General features: G+C 38.0%; 2 protein-coding genes across 3 annotated transcripts; both read right to left on the bottom strand.

Annotated features, from left to right (window-relative positions):
* Nucleotides 1-5621: 5621 nt before the first annotated feature.
* On the bottom strand, nt 5622-21720 carry LOC134213787 (A-kinase anchor protein 10, mitochondrial). Its single transcript, XM_062693113.1, has 3 exons — nt 21512-21720; nt 19649-20625; nt 5622-7537 (listed from the first exon to the last, which is right to left on the bottom strand). The coding sequence occupies exons 1-3, from the start codon at nt 21534-21536 to the stop codon at nt 6569-6571; spliced, it is 1971 nt and encodes a 656-aa protein (XP_062549097.1). The 5' UTR covers nt 21537-21720; the 3' UTR covers nt 5622-6568.
* LOC134213789 (uncharacterized) lies at nt 8904-14081 on the bottom strand. Of its 2 annotated transcripts, XM_062693114.1 has the most exons (5): nt 13853-14081; nt 13442-13630; nt 13196-13378; nt 11517-13137; nt 8904-9275 (listed from the first exon to the last, which is right to left on the bottom strand). In XM_062693114.1, exons 4-5 carry the CDS (start codon nt 13122-13124, stop codon nt 9009-9011), a joined length of 1875 nt encoding a protein of 624 aa, XP_062549098.1. In that variant the 5' UTR covers nt 13125-13137; nt 13196-13378; nt 13442-13630; nt 13853-14081; the 3' UTR covers nt 8904-9008. The 2 variants fall into 2 exon arrangements, with proteins under 2 accessions (XP_062549098.1, XP_062549099.1); XM_062693115.1 differs by having other exon boundaries at nt 11532-13137; nt 13196-13630.
* Nucleotides 21721-26393: the final 4673 nt, after the last annotated feature.

Here is a 26393-nt window from a genome sequence, read left to right as displayed (position 1 = left end):
TTAAAAACATGGCGTAGTCTACAAAATAGTAATTGTTACCATGGAATTTTTTTCTGTGCACCAATAATGTCTCCACTAGAATTTAAAGTGCTATGCTATTGAATTCACAGGTTCAAGGCTATGGATTTAAGAGTGGAGCGATATTGGTAAGAAAATTATTTTGAGCTTTTTAGTGGAATGTCTTCACTTGTCATAAGACGAGTTAATACAATCCCATTGAATTCCACCACTTAATTGTATCTTGACAGATACGTATTTCGACCTCAACAGTAAGGCCGTCTTCAGTGTCTTCAAGATACAATTAAGTGGTGGAATTCAATGGGATTGTATTAACTCGTCTTATGACAAGCGATATTGGTGTTGTTCTAAAAATAGATGACAGTTCTTTGATCTGTTCTGCTTATTTCAAGAGGTATTTCGAAGTGTGAGATGGAGTCATGGTAAGACGAAGGACTTTTAAGCAAAGGTATGTTATTCAAATCTGAGCTGAGGTAATTCTATTTTTTTATTTTGTTGTTTTATATTCAAAACATTGTGCACGTCAAATGAAAGTGGGGGCCGTCCAGAAACCACGTGGTCATATATTGGGGGAGGGGGGGGGGTTTGGAAAATGATTACGATAAGCCACATGGGGGGAGGGGGGGTTTGCTCTCGAACCACGTGGTTTTTTTTTACACGAAAAACTTTTGGAATAGCGGTGTAAAAAATACAAATCATTAAAATTTAATGATTAAATCATTAAACGCACAGCGCATCTAAGGGCCAATGCCCACGTAGCGTCTTTTCAACTCAGCGTTAAAAAGACGTAGGTGTGCATCGAGAAAAATCGATAACGCAGCGTCGGTCGCAACGCCGATACATATCTGCATTATTTGACCATCTTAGCCTAAGATTCTATGTCCATACATAAATAAACGAAAAAACAGGTTGCGATTCAGTCTCAATTTCCACAAAAAAAAATTGGATAGGAAAAATGGAAAAATATTTTTAAAAAATCTGCCGCAGATGGTTTTTGGCATCACGCCGCCCACACTTTTTCATCAACGGACTGCAGCTACAATTTTGAAAATTGTTCATGTTTATACAATAATCCAAGAAAAAATCTTAAGAAGAAAAATTCAAAAGAATTTCTTGTGGATATTCAGGAAAGATCAAGTAAAGAAATTTCCTGTAAAAACTTTGACATTACTTCATACAATCTTGATAAAGTGCCTAGCATTCAGAATTTTTTTTGAACATTTCTCTCTGAAAAATTTTGATACGAATTGATAATGAAAAAAAAAAAATAAAACATCTCCAGTGTTAATTCCGAAAAATTTTCCTTAAAACTCCGAAAAAAATTCCATGTGAATTCTGTCTGAAAATTAAAAACAGTCCCGTGGGAAATACATATAATTTTCGGTGAAAAAACATTCTAATTAATTTCTTCGACAAGTGAATCTGCACCAGAAATTCTTCTTCATTTACAAAAGAAGTTTTTCGAAGATTTTAAGGAGTGCACTTCAAAATGTTCAGTCTCCAGTTAGCCTTGCGAGCAAAGGCGTAGGATTGCCAATCCGGAGATGACGAGTTTGATTCTCGTTCCTGTCTAGGATGTTTTCGGGTGGGAAACATTCCCGACACCCTAGGTATAGTGTATCCATCGTACTTGCTACACAAGATATATAATCGTGCAATGGCTGGCATATAAAAGCTTTCAATTTATAACTGAGAAAATGCTAATAGAATATACTAAGTTGAAAAGCAGACCAACTTCCAGTTGGAATATGGAGCCAATGCCACATGAAACACTTTGTTATTTCCGTTAATTTTTTTGTGAGCAAGGATGTTATCGATCATTTAGTAATCTTCGTTCGATCATTTAGTCGTTTGACAATAACTCATTCCAGAGGCCTAATTTCAAAATGTATTGTGTGGTGGACTTTTAGTGCGAAGGTTTTTCTACAACTCTTCTTAACAGGTCGATGTTCGAATTCCATTATTAAAGGAGTTACGGTGCTAGTTGCTATACTTATACTAAATGAAAATATGCAATCATTTAGTCTAAGTTACTGCTACAAGCCTTATAGCTCCGTTATTAGTGAAATTCGAACAACAAACTGTTAGGCAGAGTTGTAGATAAACCTTTGCACTAGAAGTCCACCATACAACACATTTTGAAATTTAGCCTCTGGAATGAGTTATTGAAAAACTACTAAATGATCGAAGGCAGATTACTAAGTGATCGATAACATCCTTGTTTGTGAGTTCTATCACATTTTTTTAAATTTTCCAAGTATTTTTTTATTCGAGGCATTATTTAGAATTTCCACGGAAGAATCTATGGATTATCTTCAAAAATTCTTTGGATTTTCAAAGAATAAATCTTTAGAATTCTCAAGGTTCATGTTTTTTGAATTTTAACCAGAAATCATTTCAAAATTTCATCGGGAATTCATTCTTCTTCGGGGTGTCATTTTGATTTCTTTGTAGGTTTAGCTAAACATTGCTTTAAATCTTTACCATGCAAAGATGTACAAGAAATGATTTAGAAGGTTTAAGGAATTTTCACATCGAAAAATCTTTAAAATTTTGATTTAATTTTTTAAGGAATTCCTACTGGAAATGCTTCAAAAGTACAACCCTTAGAAGTACTACAAAAATACATTTGTTTCGTTATTTCCACTTGTAAAAACATCGGAATTTCCTCGGGAAAATCATTATTGGTGATTCAGATGTACTTTTTTCGATTTTCTACTGGAAAATCTTAGGAATTTCCATCGGAAATATTTTGGCATATTCCGAATGATTTCTTTTGGAAATTAAAAAAAACTGCTAAAAATGTCTAAGAATTTCTTTTGGAAAACGAAAAAAAATCCATTGGAAATTTAGAAGAATTTCCTTTGAAGATTCATTAAACTTGCCCAGGATTTTGAAAAAAAAAACACTAGAGATTCTGTAAAAAAGTAAGCTGGATTTTTTTTATTTTATACTGGAAATTCTTCGGAATTTGATGTTTATTGGATTTTTCATCGTAAATCGCATTTCCGATCCTTCTACGGATTCTTCTACTTTTTCAAAATTTCTGCCGAACATTTTTCGGAACTCTTCCACAGAATTTCGGAAAAAAATGTCGTTGAAATTCTAAAGATTTTCCGGGGAGACTCCGAAGAATTTCCTATCAATATTCCGAAGGGTTTCCCTTGCAACTCCAGAATAATTATTCTTGAAAATTAAGAAGATCTTGGAATTTAAAATTAATCCAAGCAATAAATGTAGGCAATAATTTAGGCTTAAGAAGCCTAGTTTTTATGATATTTAATAATTATCATAATTGATCGAAAAAATTAATAATGCACCTAAATGTTCTGATTGCACAAAATTCTAGTAGTGCGCTGCGCATGAAAAAGGTTATGACATAGAGAAGCTTGCGTTTAAAAAATCAACATGAAATTCTAAATAAAATGCTTTTTAAATTCATAAAAGGGTCTTAGAACTAAAGAGATTCCTGCGAATTGAAAAAAAGTGGCAGTGTTCCAGAAAAAAAACTCTCCAATTCCTAAAACAATCTAGGTTAAAAAATAGTGTTATAATAACGATTGAAATTGAATTCCAAAACAAATCTCAACCCTTTCAGGAGTGATGGATCATATATGCCCAGCGTTTTAGATTGTCTATAAAATCACAAAAGAGAGGTAGGCCACCATTTTCTTCAGTAAAATTGTTTATCTAGATATTGGCTTTACAGAAAAAATATGGGAGCTCAAATTTGACTGACCATGAAAACTCAGATATCCGAAACCTTGGGAAGATTTCGATTCTAAGAGCGTGTAAATAAATTTTAAATGTTTGAATCATTCAGATGGGTGGTTAGATAAGATGGGTCATCCTGAACGTTAAGCCAGTGATTAATATTCAGGAATACGGGATGCTCAAGGTACTTCAAAATGCTCTCAAGTTCAGCCCACGAATCTACCAGATCAGTCAAGACATTTGCAATGTTCTCATCATCGGTATATACCCAATCAACAGCAAGTTGCACAATGACTATGAGGTTTGTTCGCTTTGTAGGGCCTTAGAAGCACTAGGTTCACGGACTTGAATGATCAAGTAGTTCAAACATTACGACTTCCAGCACGTTTTGTATAACCTGAAAAGTCTGTAGTAGCTTGTATAAATAATAATTGAAGTCATATCAACCCAATGGACCTACTGGGATATTATATCATACATCATTCATATGTTGGTTAATTGGATAAATCGAATGATCTGAACTCCAAAATAATAATTGGTCTATAATACATCCATTCCTCTATGAGTCGCTTATGAAAGGACCATTGACTGAAGCATATTCGAGATGTGGAATAGAAGTTCCTTGAAAAATTATTCCAAAGAACCATCAGAGTGACCGAGAAAATATTTTTAGTATGGCATCATTGGCTTCCACGAGTCGATATCAAAATAAAATTTCAATGAAGTATTAGAAGTTTTGAGAGATGAGCCAGCTCTGGATTGAAAATCTCTTTAATAGATAAAAATAGAAATTTTCCATAATAAAATAGGAAATTGCCAATAAAGAACAATAATACACACAACAATAATAAATTAGCACTTGTAAAAGCAAAAATTGCAATTACGAAATAAGAATTTTCCATAAAGAAATCAAAATTTTCAACGAAAAAATAAAAAAATTTCATGAATAAATCAATATTAGCAATGATCAATTAAAAAAAAATTATAATTATTTATTTCTAATATTGATGATTCTGAAAACAATACTGAAATTTCTACAAGAATGCTACTCAAAAGAAACAACAGTAGGAAGTTTTATTTGCATCTCTAAGATTACATATTAACTTTGTGATTCTCTGATATACTTTTCGATGTAGGAGTTCAGTTCAGATGCTTCGCTGAGGTTAATATTTTAGGAATTCCAGCTCCAGAGCTATGGAAGGTCCCAAATATTCTAAGGTATCTATAGGGATATTCAGTGATGAACTTTACAGTTATTTAAAACAAAACACTAAAAAAAAAATTGAAAAAATTAAAATATAGGGATATTTTGGAAAATTTGTAAATCATAGATAGGTATTCGCGAGTCCACATTTTTTTGTATCCTCCTGATGCATTGAAGGTGTGCGAGTTCTAGATATCCTAATACCTGATACACATTACAACATGATAACATAATCAAAATTTTCGACTTCATGAAAATTTATAATTTCCATGTTGGGTTTAGTTTAATTTTGAATCAATTGAAATTGTCCATCTTCAAAATTGATCGGATTAACCATATGTTTTAGTTACATAAGGTTTTATTTTTAATTTTTGTACTTGGAAAAACCACGTGGTCATAGGGGGGGAGGGTGGTTTGCCAAATGACCACGATAAGCCACATGGAGGGAGGGGGGTTGAAAATCTTCAAAAATATGACCACGTGGTTTCTGGATGGCCCCGTGGTGGTCTTTGAATGCGACGAGCTCAGCTATTGATATTGATTTGATTCCAAAGTAGTGCATATTCAAATGCAGAACAGTTCGCATGGACGTGTATATTTTTTACCGTGTGGGGGTGCTCATGACACGTAAGTGAGTGAGAGATAGATTCTTCAAACATGGTCGGCAAATGGATAATTCAACCTATGCATAATTGTGTACCTATTTTATTTATTAGAATTCTAGAATTATTCTGCCATTAATGGTAATCCTTTTCTTTTCATCACTATCGATTTTGTCAACATCAATCAGAATTTCACAAGATTTACATCAATAGTACGCCTTCAAACATTCCTAATGTTCGTGCTCTATTTGCCTCAAATTAAAACGAAAATAATCCACTTTCTTCGATATTGGCACGCTTTTCACATTTCTGTCATCCTGCTCTGAATTATCATTCATAACAAAAAAGAGAACATGGTGAATAAATTTTGCTCCTAATTACCTTACGACAATTGGCTATAGTTTAAACAACCGAAAATACATTGACTGTCTGATCTTAGTTATAAAGAGTAAATTTCGATGAAAAATTTATATGTGAATTTCGAGCGATATAAAGTCCATTTTATTACGTAATTTATCAAGCACCATACAGATTCATGTTTTCTATGAGTTGAAGTAGAAAGAGTCATAGAGAGTTTATTTGATCAATTGAATCTGATTCCTACAAAATAATAATGTTCTTATTCAAACGTCTAGAGATCGAGTTTGTAATATTCCGTTTACTTTTAATGCGTTATTATTTTAATCTTAACCGATAAGCATTATCTGCCAAGATGCAAAAAAGTAGCGGAATTATACTAAACAAGTTCTACACGCATGTCTTTATTACAGATTGTACATTTTTTGCAACCATAAATTATTATATGAAAATAATCAACTATAGAGAGAAATAAACAGAGATAAAATTTTAAAAACTCAAGGAAGTACTTAAGGATTATTCGAGTAAACAACGTGGACGTACGATGAAACAATATTAAATAAACAATAAACATTATTATGGGATTAGTTTAACATATTTAGGGAGATAAAATACATACGATAAGAAATACTTTCGAAATGGAATAAAACGTAAATGAGAGCCAGCACCACAATCACGTTTGAGCGCCACCCTCGCTACTGCCACTCATCGTAACGCTCGTGATATCCTTAACAATCATTTCCGCCACCTGCCAGGCTAGTTCCTCCTGTGCTTTGTCCTCGGGCAAATTCACCAGCTTTCGCATTGCCTTTTTCAGCCGGTTCTTGCTCCAACGGTCGTCGTCCTGCGGGGGTTCCGCGATATCAAAATCTCGCTCGTAGCGCCCCAACGCGTCCACTCGGCCGAACGTTAGCCCGGCAACCGAGTTCCGCCTCCACAACAGGTCCGGATTGTACAGTTGACGTGAATCGATTTGCATGATGTCGCTTGTGGTTGCAGCTCCTATCGTGTTTGTTCGTTTACGATGAAAGCTCGTATCCGACATGGCCAACAGAGTGTTCTGCGAGGAAACAAAATTTTTCGCTCGTCCGGAACTCTCACTCGTCACATCCGAGAACGTTTTCCGATGGCCGCGTCTTTGATTGTTCGTTCTGTTTCGGTCGGCGGAAAATATTTGCTTTCGACCCGCCAGAATGCCCAAACTGCTACCGGTGGATTCTCCCGCCGGAGTAGTCTTGATCTTGCTCAGCAGTTCGGAGAGATATTGCGTGTAGAGTTGAGATTTCAAGAATCCCTGGAAATACCTTCGCTCCAAAAAGCGTTCTATTATTCTTGAAGGCAATTCGAAGCAGTTTTTGATGGAAGCAGCATCCTGGGAACAAATTCCCTCTTCGACCAGAAAGCGGATTTTATCACTAACGTTCAACGGACAGGTCGCCTGCAGCGAGAAATACTTTTCGTACAAGACAACGGCGTCGGCTTGTGCTTGACTGTTTTCGGCACTCCTGCGGAAGTCGTTAGCTGAAACGCGAAACTCCAAAATGTGGCGCTTACCTTTCTGCTCGAGATACTCCATGAAGTAGAACAGAGCCATTTCACTGCAGAGTATATCCTTCAAGGTCAAACTGTCGCTTGATAGAACCTAAAATGTTTGATTGAGGTTTCATTTAATACCTGATTCTAGTATTATAAATGTTGATTGTTTTTATGTTTTTTCTTCGATTAATACATTTGTGTGGATTTTTTGCAGTGTAGCATACTGATCGTGAGAGATGTTTTTCGCAAGCTGTTACAATGAGCTGATTCGGGGGCTATATTCCAGTGTGCTCCAGTATAAATGTATAAAATACGGTCCAATTACATGGAGAACCAGTTCTGATGTTTGTACAGTACAACCAGTACAAATTTTTGCACAAATGCCAACCAATACATATGAGAGAGTTAGTTCTGAAAATGTATTGCAAGAGTTCGGCTGGCCCGGTGCTGGGAATTTGGTTTAATCAGTATCCGCTAAGCTGCGGAGGACGACGGAGGTCCTTTGTAGCTTAGTAGGGAAAGCACCTGTCTAGCGTACTGGTTTCGTGGGATCAAACCCCACCGAAGGGGCGGTTACCCTCCAATACTTTCTCCGAACTAAATCTATCACATGTTGTGCATATGCATAATCGAGTTTCAGACATAGTAATTTAAAAAAAATATGGTTCTTAACATAAAATGAGTAAGAACAAAGCGTTATATCATAGCACTCCCGTTGCAGACTGCCTATCCAAATCCTTTGACGTAAACTATGTCTTAGGGGAAGACTCAAATACAGAGAACTCGAAAAATTTCCAAATTCGAGACCGTCACGAAATTAGGCGAGATTTCAAACGCTAATAGGTCCTTTATCTTTCGATGGATTTTTGATATTTTATTATCAATCGAATCAAAAACACTCCAGCAATTTTTCAAGCCCATTAAAACTTTTGATTATCAACGTAAAAACATTAAAAATACCAATTCTTTACAAACCCAGTAAATTTTCAGAGTCTCGTTACGACCACTGGTGCGATTGGTTCTTGCGCTCTACTTTTGTGCGGTGATTCGCACAAAAAGTAGAACCAGATAAATGACCGCGGTCGAAGCAAACTTTTCATAAAGACGTATGTAACAATTATGAGGATTCGAGAAATCCTTTGCAGAAAGTAGGCAAACCTTTTTCTAAAACTGTATTGTTATTTTTTAGTCTACACAGTGTGATGTACTATCACTAAGATGATAATAATAATTATTATAACAATATGTTACCGTATAAGGGGTTTCTTTATCGAATTGAAATATATATATAACAAGTATAATATGTCTCCGTCTAAGTCAACGGCTCAGGCTCGAATGAGCGATATATTTCACAGAACAGACCAACAGTCCTTTATAATCAAAACATCGCATGCGCCACACTGATAGGGTGGTCACTACAATTCTTCCCTCTTAAGTAAATAATTACGATATGTAAAATAATACAATTCGAATGCAAATTCATTGCTACTTTTTTTTCAATAATTCAATAACTTGCACTTGCACACTAGCACTCCAAATTCAGAATATTCGACGATGAAACGCTACAGCGTATTCGCCTAGCTACGATGAACATCTTTCGAACGCGTAAGTATTGGGCTTCGCTCACGTGTTCTGATTTTCTTCTTCCTCGGTCTATTGTTCGCCTCTGGGACATCCCCGAATCCTTCAAATTCATCTTCGTCGTCTAAAGAGGTCCGCCTTCGCTTACTTGTACACAACGAGTCCTGTCGTGGGCAAAAGATCGCAGTCTTTTGTCTACCAGTCTTATGCGCAACCTTTAGTTGATTCCTGTGCGCATTCGTCGTATGTTTACCCACTAGGACCTGGAAAACATTTAAGGATACTCTTTTAATCAAAACAGCTTCCAGCCATCTAGGGAATTTATTGACATTCTTATAATATAGCTTATCCCCTGCCACAAGCTGGTCCAAGTCATCCTGAGGTATTACATTCGGTACCTCTGACCTGTTTTGGTTATGAGATTGCCTGCTCTCAGTAGATTCAACTAAATAATGTTTGTAAGACCTTTTTGGATTAATTAAATCCAATAACATCTTTGGTTTATATGAAAGCATTTGCTCTGATGGAAATAAATTCTCTTCGCCCGTACAACTATTCCTATAGTTGATAAGAAATAAATTTAGTTTATCATCTATATCTAGTGTCTTCATTTCGTCATCAAGCAAATATTTTTTTAAAACCTCTTTAGCAGTTTTTACCATCCTTTCTGCTTGGCCATTACTAGCCGGGTGATAAGGCGGGCTCTTGAGCACTTTTATACCATGATTCTCTAAAAAATTAATGAATTCGTGTGAGTTAAACGGTGGTCCACCATCGGTAACGACCACATCTGGAAGGCCGAAGCGCGAGAAAATGGCTGCAAATTTCTTGTTGACAATTCTAGCTGTTGTACCCGACCGCATCCATTCTACTTCTAGCCACTTGGTGTGACTATCGACGACCAAAAGAAAATTGTTGCCTTCAAAATAAAAGAAATCTGCATGTAGGCGGCTAAATGGCCGTGAAGTGGGTATCCAAGAGGTAGTCATTTCTGGTTTTTTAACTATTTGCATTTTTGCACAAACTTCACATGATTTTACAAAATCCTCAATATCTACAGTCAGACCAGGCCAATACACCACCCTTCTCGCCAAAGTTTTCATCTTTACTATTCCTTGGTGATTTGAATGCAGCAATTTTAATATACCTTTTCTTAAAGCATAAGGAATGACCACTTTGTCCTCCATCATTAATATACCATTGTTTAATTCTAACTTAGATTTTTGCGCAAGGAAATCTTTAAATTGAACTGAAATCTTTTTCGGCCATCCAAACGTAATAAATCTAACTATTTCTGTTAAAAATTTATCAGATTGTGTTTCTTTTGAAACTAACGCTAAATCTATTGGCAACTCACTGGTATAATTCAAACTATGTATATGTTCCTGATCCAAACTGCTCGGTATTCTTTGGTCTAAAGGAAACCTACTACAAAAATCAGCATTGGCTAGCTTGGAACCAGGGCGATACTCAATTATAAAATCATATATGGATAACTCCATTATATAACGCTGTAATCGCGTAACAAATATTGAGTTTCGTCCTTCCTTACCAAAAATTCCAATTAGGGGTTTATGGTCAGTGAACACCTGAAATCTTTGTCCAAAAAGAAATTTATGGAACTTTTTTATAACACAAACTAAAGCCAAGGCTTCTAAATGTAAAATCGGGTATTTTTGTTGTGCAGCATTCAGTGAGAATGAAGTAAAGCAAATTGGCCTCTCCGTTCCATTCTCTATTTGAGCTAAAACACCTCCCAAACCATAAGTACATGCATCCGTAACAACTATTAGTGGTTTTTTTGAGTCATAAAATGCTAATAAATTTGCATTTAAAAGATTTAATTTACTTTCTTTGAAAGCATCGTCACAATGTTTAGTCCAATTAAAACAAACATCTTTTCTCAATAGGTTGTATAAGCATTTCAATTTCATTGAAACATTTGGTACAAATTTGTTGTAATAGTTGATTAAACCGAGATAAGCTTTTAACTCAGTCACGTTTTCAGGGGTTTTTGCATTTTCAATTGTGGAAATTTTGTCAGGAGCCGGTAATATTCCATTGCTAGTAATCAAATGCCCTAGATATTGTAAGGAAGATACAAAGAATTTGCATTTCTTAAAATTTATATGTATATTTGCCTTGAAAAGTCTCACAAGAACTTCCTCTAATCTGTTTAAACACTCTTCTAAAGTCTTGCCTGCAATGAGCACGTCATCTAAATAACAACAAACACCCGTCAGACCTTCAAGAACCTGGTCCATGACTTTTTGAAAAACTGCAGCACTGGAACTGGCCCCTTGGGGTAAACGATTGTATGTATATAAACCTTTAATAGTGTTTATAACAACATATTTCTTGGAACGTTGAGAAAGTTTCAGCTGAGTGTATGCTCCAGCCAAATCAAGAGAGCAGAAAATTGTGCATCCAGCCAAGGATGCAAAAATATCCTCAGCGAGTGGAAGAGGATAAGTATTTGGTATCAAAATTTTATTCAGAGATACCTTGCAATCTATTACCATTCTAATTTCTCCATCTTTTTTTATAATAGCTATTACTGGGGATGCCCATTCACTCGCCAGTACCGGTGTTATCACGTCCTGTCTCTCAAGCAATTCTAAATGTTTTAAAAATTTATCTTTAATTTTATATGGCACTTGATAGGCCTTTTTGAAGATTGGCTGCTCTGATTTAAAGGTGAGTTCCGCTTCGTAACCTGTAATTGGTTCGGTTAAATCTTCATCAAATACTTTGGCATATCTTTGTCTAATTGTACTCAACTGTTGCTCAGGTGTTTCCATGCAAGTTATGCTTTTGAGAGAATGAAACTGCTTGAAACCATCCTTCCAATTCGGGTAGAATAACTTCAGCCAGTTCCTACCCAGAAGTGGAGTGAAATCCTTGGAAGTTTTTAAAATAATTAAATTTGTCTCAGCGTGCATTCCGTTCAGTTCTACTTTCACATAAATCTGTCCTATTACCGAAATACTGGAACCATTGACAACGACCAGCTTTTTGCCACACCTGGCAATATTAATTCCACGAAACAATCTTTTATATAGCATTTCACTAATTACAGCTACAGCGGATCCTGTATCGATCTCCATAGATACATTGTAACCATGTATCAAAACATCAACCATGCACGCTTCAGAAATCCTGTTAACACTACTTATCATCATACAACTGATTTCTGATTCGTCACTAGAGTCGTTAACGCGAATTCTATCGAATTTATCCGTAATTGATGGCTCCTCAATGTCTTTCTTTTCGTCAACAAAGTTGACAGTCTTCACTTGTTTATCATTTTGCAAAAAGTAACAGTTTTTACGGATATGACCCTTACGTTTACAGTAATTACAAACTGCACTACCGTGAATATGCTTTGGTCGAATATCGCGATGGCCTCTGTTCCACTCATAGTCCCTGCTTCTATTCCTAACAAAACCCTTAGCACGATCATTGCTTCTACTTCGATCACGACTCCAACTACGATAACGAGGTCTTTCATAGCTACCCCTACGTTCATAATCATCGAATCTTCTGCCCAAACGTTCCTTAACTGACATCACTTTGCCCGATTCACTAAAATCGTTAATATGATCAGCTCTACTCTCAGCCTTCTCACTTGTTATTATTGTCTTTTCAACAGTTTCCAAATTCACATCATCGTCCATTAGAAGCTTTTTCCTCAGGTCTTTGTCTCGAAGCCCGATGATCAATCTATCGCGAATAGCTTCATCTTTAAATTCCCTAAAGTTACTGTTTTCAGCTAAAAGTTTAACTGCTAGCACAAAATTTTCAGCAGACTCGTTCGGTTTTTGAATACGATTGTAAAACTCATATCTGTTCATCAACGCGGGCTCCACTTTGTCGAACCGTGCTTTTAGCTTCTTGATCATTTCGTCATAGGGAATTTCACAAACATCCTTTTTTGGAAAAATTAGTTTTATCTCTTCAAAAACCTCATCCCCACTAACCGAAATGAACCAAGACTGCTTCGTCTCATCATTAACTTTATTTAGCTTACACATCACTTCGAAGCGTTCTACATAATGAGTGAATGATTTGTGTCGCTGATATTGATCGATCGATCCTATCATAGTGGTCATTGTACTACTTTCACTAGGAACAAAAAGACAAAATATAAAATCTACTCACGGTCTTTGAAGATTTATCTCACCATAGATTTCTACTCCACTTAATGAAATCAGCTCTGCTCCTCCAACGAATTTCCCAGCATGCACTTTTCTATACTGTAGGTAGGTTCAACGATATCATGCAGTCGTCTACCACATCTGATGTGTCCTCACTTTCGCGCCGTAGAGCTTCGTGAGATGTGAGAAATCTCCGCCACAATCTAGTACTGGATGAAAAGGATCTCAGTAGCTTTACTACCTGATTTCTCCCGTTCTCGAGTGGGTAGCACCTTTCTCAACAGCAGCACGACGGATCTAAGCAGCAACAGCAACAACAGGTATATCCAAGCAACAGCAGCAGCACGGAGTTGAACACTTAATGTTCAGAGGCACTCACTCTCATCCGACAGTTTCTCTTAGAGATCTCGACGTATGGAGAACAGGTTGGAGAGCAATTATGAAGAGCGCCAATCCAAGAGCTATAGAATGAAACGATTAGAAATCAAAATGGTGTTAAAACCACGCTTTTCGATATTGCATATGGGGCTTTCACAATATTAATATATGTACAATTTACTATTTTTATGACCCAACAGGCGCTCTAATCGTCTTTTGACGCAACGATCTTCAAGCAAAACCTATCTGTCTAGAATCAAGTTTCTCGAAACGCTACTTTCAAAGAAACTCTGTGTAATACTTACGTTCGCCCACTCTGGATATACTCCGTTTGAGCTTGTCTTTTCTCAACAACACTTTGTGCACTGTTCCACGATTTTCCTCGTCGCCACTGTGATGTACTATCACTAAGATGATAATAATAATTATTATAACAATATGTTACCGTATAAGGGGTTTCTTTATCGAATTGAAATATATATATAACAAGTATAATATGTCTCCGTCTAAGTCAACGGCTCAGGCTCGAATGAGCGATATATTTCACAGAACAGACCAACAGTCCTTTATAATCAAAACATCGCATGCGCCACACTGATAGGGTGGTCACTACACACAGCTTAAACAATTTTGAGGTAACATAGAAAAAAACAAGACTTTATTGTTCTTGGTTCATGTATTTGGTTTTTAATTCTTGCCAAGAATACTTATTTTTTATTTTTTATTCTTTATTCTTCTCTCCTCTTTCTTCTCCTTTTAGCATAGCTTAGCATATGTGGTTGTACAAATCGAGGGTGGCTATACATTCTCTCCTCTTTCTTCTCCTTTTTCTCCTTAATTCTCTCTTCTTTCTTCCTACTTGCTTCATATTTTATTAAAACGATTTGGACTCGTTTTTTTAAGTTAAGTGTAAAAGCAGGTTGCTTCAATATGATGAAAATTGGCTGTCAGAGTGTAATCTCTATCTTATAGAAAGCAATTTATGTTGCGCAGAATATGGCACAAAATCAGCTTTCTGTTCCTAATTGTGCGCGCGGGCCCGTTATGTCAACCCAAATTGGACATAGCAACTGTTTTAGCAAGGAAGAATATTTCAAAATTTTGGAATAAAAAAAGAAGAGCAAGAAAAATGCGATGATAGATTATCCGGAAAAAGACAAGGGACGTCTGCTACTTGGCCTTGCGCACCACAGCTCCCCTAAGCGTTTTTTAAACTTCGCGGTAGGTATCTAAAAATGTGTATATCACGTGGCTAGCACGAATTATTTTCCCTTTACAATCGACATAATTTTCAACTTGATTTTGCTAGGCTGGACTGGGATTCCGACATTTGAGAAAATAGCACTTAGGGGAAACTGGGGAGACTTGATCCCCTTTTCGGATTTCCGATGTATCACAGCCAAACATAAATGAACATACACGATTTCCACACAGACTCTCTAAGAAATATAGTATTTAACTTTACTGATGTATGACAGTCCTTATATTATTGTTGTTATTGATACACAATCGATTTTTTGGAGTGCTTGTTAAAAATCGACTTTTAAAATATTCGGGGGAAATTGGTCCCTCTCTAAGAACTCGCTTTGATAAAATTAGAAAGGTGCCGTCAGATTTTTTACATATTTTTTCCTTCGAAATACGCGGAATTGAACGATTCCGAACGATTTTTGTTAGTGAATTCGACAGCACATGCAATTTTTAAATTTGGGGAGACTTGATCCCCTTTCTATGATGTCTACGCAATTAATAATTTTTCCTGCCAACCCTTTGTCAAAACTGTCAAATCTACAAAAAAATAGAAGCATGAGAACAGATTTATATTTTATTAATTTTTTTCGACGAATTTTTGTATGGGCGACTAATGGGGGATCAAGTGTCCCCATATTGAGGCAATAACTTCAAATCCAAATATCCTAAAACTTTGATGGAATGTTAACATTTTCATCAGTACAGATCATTAAGCATATTTATGGCTTTGTGCTGTGACAAAACGAAAGCATTTGGTCATTGTTATTAAAAGTTGTTCAAATTTTGCGTGGCCAAGAAAAAAAATCTTTAGGAAGGTCAAAACATACAAACATACAAATTGCCCTGCAGAATAAACAAGGTTGTCAATCCAAAAAATAACTCACACACTTAAAATAAATCGCCGAATTCGGTGAAATTTTACCGAAATCTCAACAGCAGAACTGTTCGGTAAATAATTTAACTGATTTTCGGTGATTTTGACAGTTGAACAATGGAAAAAATTACAAAAAATCTGTAAAATAAATTACCGAACAGTTCTGCTGTTGAGATTTCGGTAAAATTTACCGAATACGGTGAAATGAGTTAAGTGTGCACCACACACTTAAAATAAATCGCCGAATTCGGTAAAATTTTACCGAAATCTCAACAGCAGAACTGTTCGGTAAATAATTTAACTGATTTTCGGTGATTTTGACAGTTGAGCAATGGAAAAAAATACAAAAAATCTGTAAAATGAATTACCGAACAGTTCTGCTGTTGAGATTTCGGTAAAATTTACCGAATACGGTGAAATGAGTTAAGTGTGCACATAAAGGTCATTTGTTTAGAGGATCTATACTAAAAAATACGCTAGAACAAAACTACTTTACTGCCGCTAACCGCAAGTCGAGCACATCTGTATATGGAGGCCCATATACAGATGTGATCGACTTGCGGTTAGCGGCGGTTTAGTTCTCGATAAAACGGGGAGTGATCAAGTCTCCCCACCTTCCCCTATGGGCAATATTCACATTCATGTAGGACTGGTCTTATTTTTCGCGTTGAATTGTATTTATTTCCATTCCATATGAATATCCGTAAACATAATCATAAACATAAACATATCCTTCAGTAAACAAGGCAAAACATTGATTTGACCATTGATATGAACACTATATCCGATTTGGTAAGTTGTCTAACAGAAAAAAATGGATTGTCGAAAGCAACTTGTGGCTATGGCTAGCAATCGGATAATGGTCTTGAAAAATGAATAAGATTTTTGTGCACATACATAATACACACATACACGCATATACAGGCATCATCTCAATTCATCGCAGCTGAGTCGATTTGGATTGGGTCTAATGTGCCAGGTCTTGTATTTATTAAAGTTCGTTTTGGTCCGGACGTTTTTACGTATATTTAGCGTACAAGAACGTTAAAACGTTGTAGTCAGATGTACTTTAGAAAGTATAGGGGAGCCCGGGGCAAGAAGCAGTGTTGGTAAAATCACTCACAAATCTCAATCAACGAGCGTTCCCGGGCGAACGAAATCGTCTGCGATTTTAAAGGAATGCATCACGCTTGAATTTTTCATGCTAAAACGCATCATTTCACTCATTTGCCAAAAATCATTTTGGTTTAAAAACGCATTTGAAATCAATTTGGGGGCAATTTATTGCTTATACATAAAAGAGTGTCTAATATTTTATGCGACAAACGTCAATTCATTTTGATAAGAAAATTATTTTGAGCTTTTTAGTGGAATGTCTTCACTTGTCCTAAGACGAGTTTATACCATCCCATTGAATTCCACCACTTAATTGTATCTTGACAGATACGTATTTCGACCTCAACAGTAAGGCCGTCTTCAGTGTCTCGTACTTGACTCGACTCGACTCGTAAGTACGAGAGTCATGGACTGCCAATATGGACTAGTTGCTGCAATACCAGAAAGAAGGCACTTCAGAGGATTCAAAATAAAATTCTGAAAATGATTCTGAAGTTGCCTCCGTGGTATAGTACCAATGAACTTCATAGAATTTCTAATATTGAGACATTGCAACAAATGTCCAACAAAATAATTTCCAATTTTAGACAAAAATCGTTGCAATCTTCTATTGCAACGATTAGCTCCTTGTACCCTTAGTTAAAATTAGGTTAAGTTTAGTTTAAGTAGAAAACATTGTAATTCCTACATGGTTTAATTCAACCAGAGGAAAAATTCTAACTGCCAGAGGCAATTGAAATGTATTAATAATAACTAAAAATATAACATAGCAAATAAGGATGATAGTGTTAAGAAAACACGGAACACCTAGTTTAAGAGATGAATGCATGTATTAGATAATTAGCAAATAAAATTAGATAAAAAAAAAATATATATATATATAAAATGCCCTTTGAAAATTCTTATTTTATGTGATGTCATTATTATAATTTTTTACCAGATCCAAGTAGCATTTTGTTTTTTCAGCTATTTTTAGCTTTATTCAAGACTTTCAATACGAAATTTGATGTATATTACATTATAAGACTGTCAAGAAGTTTAAGAAGTCATCGATTATGCTTATATTATTACATTTTACAGGGAAATCAAAGGTGTCCTTCTTGCCCCGGTGTCCTTTTTGCCCCTGGTTCCCCTACATGGCACTAAAAACGTGCAAAAGTTGATGAAATGTTTGTATAAATGCTCAAAACCATTTCATGAAACATAAAATTACCCAACTGAGATTTTATTATTGTGCGCAGAATTAGGAACATTGTGCGCAGAATATGGAACATTTCAAAATATGTGCGCAGAATTAGGAACCATATGGCAATTTACAAAACGATTAATACGATATGTTCTTCGTCAATTTTATCAAAATTTTCATGCTTCATAGATTTATGAAATGCGCAGAATATGGTACCTCCACGGTAAATAAGTTCCCTAAGGAATTCCTAAAAAAATGAGATTTATTTTTTTAATTTTTCGATAAATTTTAGAAAATAAAATACTGAATGGAGCTGTCACTTTTCCTTACGGAAAAATATTCCGTACGGAAAAGTGACATTTGTCCCATACTGAATCAGCTGTCAAATTTACCGTGGTAATTTGATCAAATTTTCAGTAAACCCATTACGTAAGAGCAGCGTACTAGGCTTAAACCAGAGCATACCTCTAAGTGCGGAAGGACTGTTTTGATCAGTTTTGGATACCCCCTGCCTTAGCGTAGGCAATTGCTCATACAATTTTTCAAAAATGTGTATTAACTGTAGACATTTGCACAACCCCCCACCCCTCCCCAATAAACATCTAGGTGATATATGGACAATGGAGTGGGGCGTCATGGTCATTTTTTCAAATCAATGGTTTTTCGAAGCAATTCTGGGTCCTAAACAGAATTTGGGCCTCGCTTTCCTTATCACGTTTGAAGTCTGGAACGTCCACAAAAAAAGTTATAACGCTATATTGAGTGTTAAACTAGAGGCCTCGATATCAAGGCCTCTAGTTCAAACCATATGCAAAAAATCGTTTATTCTGCCAACCCTGCCGAACTACGTGGACGTGGACCAATAATTTAACTGAGTGTCATTTGAAAATTATTGATCTTATAGGGCTTTGGAGCACGCACAGCTGAAAGTATGCTCTTTTGGGCAGAAATACACTCTTTTGCGGGAGAATGGAACTACCCACAAAAGGAATAAAATTTGATGCATAAAAAGGATAAGTTTTATACACTTTTTCTGTTTTTATGCATAAATGTTAATCATTCGTGAATAAAAGATAGTCATAATTGTGCATAATATTTATTCCTTTTTGTGTGTAGTCCCATTCTCCCACGAAAGAGCGTACTTTGAAGTCAAAATTGAATACTTTATAATCAAAAGAGCATACTTCAAAGTCTTTTGTGAGTACACTTTTTTAGCAGTGTATAGGGAGTTATTCCGAATAAAAAGTAAAAATTGTCCGGTACCCGAGCAAAGAAAACATAATGAGAGCATTAGTATTAAAGAATTTTCTCGGTGAGTAGGCATTTGAAATGCCAGCATATTAAGAAGCTAATGAGAAGAAATTTGAAATTTAATCTCAGTAGGCTGACAGAGAATTCTAGATTATTAGAACGGTGAAAATAAACGATCATCATTCAGTGTTCTGTTTTTGAGGCGTGAACATGCGAATTATCCTTCGGTGTTCTACGCTTGTTTTCGTTGGTAGAGGGAAAATCGGAAGACGGATTTGCTTGGCTACGACAGTGCCGAACAGTTCCCCTATAATACGTAATGATAATGTATTTACGGGATTGACTTATTGTATGAAACTGCGTCATATCCAGTAATGGTCACCACCTAGCCGTTACAGTCAGTTACAAGGTCGCAATACCTACCTCGAAGGTGTATTTACAGTAGAAGCTACTTTCCAGGAACGAGCTCAGGTAGTTCTTATCCATCACATCCAGCAAATACTGCTGAGCCTCGTCGAAAATTCGTTCGCTACAGCTGCCACCGCAGAGTGCTAACGAAATGTGGGACAGAACTGTCGCCGGCACATCAATGTAACAAGGCGAGTTGCTGGTCAAATACTTTCGGTAGATTCTTACCGCGTCCGAGTTCACCAACGAGTTGAAACCGTTTTCCTTATGTGTTACGGAATCGGGCGTGTCCTCTTGTTTCATTTTGTTTGATTCGCAGATCTGAGTTTTCTCGTCGTCGGTCAACGATTGGCGCATAGTCATATCACACACTTCCAGCATTTGCTTGCAACTGTCGCTTAATGGCTTCTTTTCTTCCTCTAATACCACTTCCAAAGCGGGTGGGATTGGAGTACAATTGCCGGACGTTCGACAGCTTGGTCCGCCTTCGTCAGTTGCCGTTGTACCGTCATCGAAAGCATTTTCCGAAAAAGTTGATATCGAATCGCAGTCAACACTCAAAAAGGACAAACTATCGTATCCGTCCGAAGAGACGCTTCTCTGTAAGCCACGATGCGCCACCCCTTTGCAATTTCTGCCGTCCAACCGCGAATTTTCCACATTTGCAGCGGCCTTGAAACTCTCGACATCTAGCCAAAATTTGACCAGCGGAAGGGCATCTTTCGTTTCTAGAAATTGCACGTAGTAACATATGCAGCTATGTTCGGCCAAAATGTCCAAAAGGTTTCTGGATAACCGTGATCTCACTTCCGGTAAGTTCTTCCATCGCTCCAACCAGTAGTGTTCCGCTTCGAGCAGTGCTTGTTCATCGTTCACCGGTTCGTATCCAATTGAGCCATTGATGACATCACCGGCCTTCGATGATTTGCCTTTGGTGTTTTCTTCCTGATGCGCTGAACTACTGCTGCTGTTGGAGTTTTTTCGCGCCACGGCTGAATGGTTAGGAAAAGAAAAACAACAACAAAATTAGAAAGTTTTTGATCATTTCCTTTCATTGTAGTTATCATCATTATCATCAAAATCGTTTATTGATTTTTCCGCGCGTTACCTGAGGGTGCTACAGGGCTGGTAGCAAACACTATTCAAATAGAAATAAATAAAAGACCATAATATTATGCCATACAAATTTCCTAAAAAAATAGTGCTTTCTATTAATGATCAAAATCAAAGAAATTGGGGATTGGGCATATGCGCTTCTATAATTCTACCGTGAATAAAAACACAATTTTTCAAAAGATCGACGAGGCACTCATTCATAATCTATTCTTATACAATCCAACCGTACAAAATAAAATCACTTATAAGATACGAACCAGCCTGAAAGTCTCTTTAATAAAGATTAAAAAAAACATTTTTGTTTTTTAAGACGGTTGATAGTTCGACCAAGGCGACTGATCAGTATAAGCGCCTGCAAGCTTGGATTGTATTACAGTTTATTGCAGTAGACAAGAACAATATTTAAAAAAGCTGTTTGAATGTTATTAAACATGACATTGCTCTCAAATACCAAAATCATATAAATGACTCGCTACTAGCCCTGTTGTGTTAGAAAAAAAAACAAAAACATCTTCAACATTGCGGTTCCACCGAAAAGTGTATGTTGTATGTTGATCAAAGCGATCAAAGATAATTTCAATGAAATATCCAGTGGAATGCAATAAAAAATCTCCCCACCACCCGCTTCATACGATAATTTGACGTCGGAAATCACAATACAACGACGATTAGTGATGACGACCATGACGAAGGCGATCATGGTTTGGCATACTTTTGAGCGACAGGGGGTTCCATTGGAAAGCATTGCAACTTGCAACTTACCCGACTTTTTCAGGAACTGCAACATCGGGGGCAGCACAGATTCCAATCCTCCGCGGAAACTTGATCCAGGCGTAACGTTTTTCAACCACTTTTTTGTACGAATTTACATGTTTTCTTCACTTTTCACTGGAAATTGACAACTTTCTGCACTTGATTTACTGCGCCGAGATTCACAAGACGTAATAAGAAAAATTCCGCGAACGTCAAGCAAGAAAGCAGAAAAGAAAATGGGAAAAAATAAAACAATTTTTGTTATTACAGGGGTAGGAATGGAAGACGATGAAATATTTCACTCAGCCTCGATCGAAGCATAGAGATGAGTGACGTTTAACGCTCGCACACTGATGTGCAATTCAGCATGTGTAAATACATGTTTGTTTTCCTTCTGCTCATAACCTCAAAATTGATCGAGTCATCACAATGGTTGCGAAGGAGTCAAAAATTATATGGAAATATACTCATTTTTACCCAAACTTTGCTGAGTAGCTCCATCTAGGAGTGTTTGTTTTCCTTTTATCGCCACTCACACATTCGGACGTGAGAATCTCAATGGTCAAAGGCAAGGAGCTAGACTTTACTAAGGTGGCGCAGATCAGCGTTGCGTGCCACTAGTGGTCTCTTTTACTCTTCCGCTGATCTTATGCAACGCAAATAGTGACGTCACTATTTGCGTTGCATAAGAATAGCGGAAGAGTAAAAGAGACAACTAGTGGCACGCAACGCTGATCTGCGCCACCTTAGTAAAGTCTAGCTCATTGGGTCAAAGGGTCTGTTCAAATATTACGTAACGCAGTAGGGGTTGGGGGGTGGGGGGCTATTTAATTTTGTTACACGCTCGTCCAGGCGACCTCAATTTTGGGTGAACTTAACTCAATTTCATGAAATAGGATTTCGGATTGGTACGGAAAAACGGAAATAAAAGAATACTGTTTGAAGAGACAAGATTAAACACGTTTATATTGTTCGATATGATTTTTACATTTGTTGAAAAACGAGGGAAAGGTTGACAGCTACCACAGTGACGCGCGCCTATCCGGTAGGGGCACACCACAGTAGCGGCGATTGCATAAGATACAACCGGGTTGCCAGATGTTGTTCTTTAACACCCTGCTCAATCGCTGCAACTCGTTAGACCAATAGCAGCTCGATGTCTCTGAAAGGCTGCCAACGGTAGACCCTTGGTCATCATATCGGCTGGCTGATCCGACGAAGGCAAAAACTGAAGTCGAACTTTTCCTTGCTTCACCAGATCCCGTAAGAAATGGAATTTCACATCCACATGTTTAAGTCGCCCAAAATCCTTTGAGTTCTCGATAATGCGCATCGCTGACTGATTGTCCTCGTAAAACGTCGTCGCTTCCTTAGGTTTACACCAAAGATCCTCCAATACGCGAACTAACCACATCTCGTGACAAGCTGCTGTGCACAATGCAGTCAGCTCTGCTTCGGTTGATGATAGAGATACAGTTTGCTGTTTTCGAGTTATCCAACTAACCGTTGATCCAAACACTTTGAATATACAGCCACTGACAGAACGCCTATCAAACTGATCGTTGGCCCAGTCTGCGTCAGAATATACTTCCACTGCTGGCACATTGTCCATTCTCCGATACACTAAGCCCATTTTTACGGTGCCTTTGATGTATCGTAAAATCCTCTTGAGATGCACCCAGTGTACTTCATTGGGACAACTCTGAAACTGACTTAAGAAGTTCACAGCTGCTGCCAAATCTGGTCTCGTTGTCATCACCGCATAGGTCAAACAACCTACTAACTCCCGATATGGCTTGTTGATTCTGTTCTCCTCTACTCCTCTTGGAAGTTTCAAACGGTTCTCCAAAGGGGTCGAGACTGGTTTACAGTCCCACATTTCGAATCTTCGCAAAACATCCTCATGATATTGCTGCTGACTGATGCGCATCTCACCACCTTCAATGTCGTAATCAATTCGCATTCCAAGAAAGCTTCTAGCGTCGCCCATATCCGCCATTTCAAATTCTCGCGAAAGAAGAGTTTTCACCATTTTCACTGCTTTCAGCGACCCTGCTATGAGAATATCGTCAACATATAAAACTATGACCAATTTCTCCGATCCGACCTTTCGAGTGTACAAGCATTGGTCGTTTTCACTTCTTACAAACTTCAATCGTTCTTCGATGAAACAGTGGAACCTCTGATTCCACGCACGTGAAGCCTGCTTCAACCCATAGATGGACTTCTCTAAACGACACACTAAATCTTCTCCTTCCACGAATCCCTCTGGTTGCACCATATAGATCTCCTCCGTTAACGTTCCGTTCAAGAAAGCCGTTTTTACGTCCATCTGATGGACGACTAATTTCTCCTGGTTCGCCACCGCTAACACAGTGCGCAGAGTATCCAGTTTCGCCACTGGAGAATATGTTTCGCTGTAGTCAATTCCATACTTCTGGCTGAATCCACGAGCGACCAATCTTGCCTTGTACCGGTCTTGAGCTCCATCCATGCCACGCTTGATTTTAAAAACCCACTTGTTGGTTATCGGCTTACGATTCTTCGGTAGTCTCGTCAACTTCCACGTGCCATTCTTCTTCAAGGAATCCATTTCCTCCAGAATGGCAGCACGCCATAAACTCCAATCACTTCGCCTTCTTGCTTCAGTTAGCGAATCTGGTAGATTCTCAACATAACTTGTTGCATTCAGTGCATATGCTGCATAATCCATATCGTAGTCCGCGTACCGTAATGGCACACTCCGATTTCGCTGAGGACGACTTGTTCCATTATCGTTCTGAGCTGCTTCTCCGTTTGATCTGTTTCCCGAGCTGTTTCCAAGATCTTCTTCCACCGGTCCTTCACCAGAATCCGGACCATCCTCTTCGCGGAAACTGTCAAACTCATCATCGGATACGGGGATTTCTTCTTCATCATCACTATTGGCAGAATTCTTCGAAACAGAGAAAATATCACTCGGCACCAAGCTGTTGGGGTTCAGCTTTGACTCTTTCCCTTCAAGAAAATCTACGTCTCGAGCATGAATGATTTTACTTATCTTTGGATTCCATATGCGATAACCATTGTTAGCATAACCCAAGAGAATCCCCTTCCATGCCTTAGCATCCAATTTTGTTCGTTGTTCTTTTGGAACATGAACATACACGTTGCAGCCAAACGTTCGAAGTTTGCTTACATCCGGCTTGCAGCCTTCCCACAGCTCATAAGGAGTCACATTTGATATGATTGCCGATGATGGACTACGATTAAGCAAATATGCAGCCGTTTGGATTGCCTGACCCCAGAAACGCTTATCCACCTTCGAATCCTCAAGCATGGATCTAGCCTTCTCCACCAGAGTGCGGTTCAGCCGCTCACTAACCCCATTCTGCTCAGGTGTGTGAGGAACCGTCCACTCTATTTGAATCCCCTTAGATTTGCAAAATCGATCAAAGTGCTTACTTTTGTACTCACCGCCATTATCACAGCGCAGTCGATGAATCTTACGCCCAAACTTTGCCGATACCAATGCCTCATACATCTGAAAGCACTCGAACACCTCGTCCTTAGATGTGATCAAATACACTACGGCAAAATGACTCCAGTCATCGGTGAACGTAACGAAGTACTTCATTCCCGAAACTCCAACTGGTGTAACCGGACCGCAAACATCCGAATGAATCAGTTCAAGCACACGCGATGAACGTTTTCCTTCACGCACTGCGAAAGGCTTTCGAGTTTGCTTGCCTACGACGCACGGCTCGCATACTATCATGTCCTTGCATTTAATTGCACTGTCCGATTTTATTCCGATAACCATTTCATTGCGAATAAGTTTCTCAAGGGTTCTTGCATTTAAATGTCCGAACCGACGATGCAATAATTCCAAACTTTTTGGAATCCGCCCGCACGATAACAACGATTTACGCACACTTTCTTCGCCAACGAAAAAGTTCAAACCGTACAAGCGTCCCACACGCGAGCCAGTGGCGACTACTTCCGATCCACGCAAAATTTGCACTTTCCCATTCTCGTAAATCACCTTCATTCCCGCATCGTCTACTCTCATCACCGAAAACAAATTGCACCTTAATTCCGGCACGTACAAAACGTCCTTTACTGTGCACTCAATTTGTTTACTGTTAACTTCGGAGAGAACGCGAACCGTTCCGGAATGTTTTGCCACAATGCACTGTTCATTTTTAGCAATCGCTATCTCGATTGGCTGATCCAATACTTTCAGATCATCAAACAGCGACCTGTCATTCACTATATGATCCGAACAGCCAGAGTCAATGAACCATTTCACTTTTCGCGATCCGCACTGTACATCAGATCCCCTGCTGAAGCCAACAAAACACACGCCACCTTGATCGGCAAGATTCGCCTTCGATTTATTGCCTTCCTTTTTCTTCACAGGGCACTCCGAAAGTTTATGTCCCTCCTGCTTACACCCGAAACATTTCATCTTCTTCGTTTTCATTGGCTTCTTTGAGCCCGAAAAAGCAGCTTCACCACTCGCAGCTGAGGAACACAAATCGACACCTTTTCGTTTGGTTTCTTCGTCAAGCAACCGACATTTTACGAACTCGAGCGACAAGTTTTCTTCCGGCATTGTTTCAATCGCGGTAACCACGGTGGCATACGAATTGCCAAGTGTGAGAAGAAGATGACAAATCACGTCGATCTCCTCTAGCACTGCTTCCGTCGCACGATACTCACGCACTAACTTGTCGAACCGAAGAAAATGTTGCTGTAGCGTACCACCCTCAAACCGCATTGTGAGCATCTGGCGCTTAAGATGCATGCGGCTCGCGATACTGCGGCGCTCAAACACACGACGCAGTGCATCCCAAATGTCTTTTGGATCGGGTTTGTCCTGAATATATTCCAGCTGCGAATCATGTAT

Source organism: Armigeres subalbatus, chromosome 2 (genome assembly GCF_024139115.2).
Source record: "Armigeres subalbatus isolate Guangzhou_Male chromosome 2, GZ_Asu_2, whole genome shotgun sequence".
Classification (NCBI taxonomy): Eukaryota; Metazoa; Arthropoda; class Insecta; order Diptera; family Culicidae; genus Armigeres; species Armigeres subalbatus.
Note: the sequence above shows the minus strand (reverse complement) of the source record. Positions and strands in the feature narration are given on the sequence as shown.

What these genes read in the sequence shown, in the direction of transcription:
- LOC134213789 (XM_062693114.1), bottom strand. Translation starts at nt 13,124, where the DNA reads ATGACCACTATGATAGGATCGATCGATCAATATCAGCGACACAAATCA. An exon ending in GAATGGTAATAGATTGCAAG is followed by an intron (nt 9,276 to 11,516) that starts GTATCTCTGAAT and finishes AATGTTTTCCAG; the next exon opens with GTCCTAGTGGGTAAACATAC.
- LOC134213787 (XM_062693113.1), bottom strand. Translation starts at nt 21,536, where the DNA reads ATGTTGCAGTTCCTGAAAAAGTCGG. An exon ending in GCAGTTCCTGAAAAAGTCGG is followed by an intron (nt 20,626 to 21,511) that starts GTAAGTTGCAAG and finishes CTAACCATTCAG; the next exon opens with CCGTGGCGCGAAAAAACTCC. An exon ending in ACTGTAAATACACCTTCGAG is followed by an intron (nt 7,538 to 19,648) that starts GTAGGTATTGCG and finishes CAAACATTTTAG; the next exon opens with GTTCTATCAAGCGACAGTTT.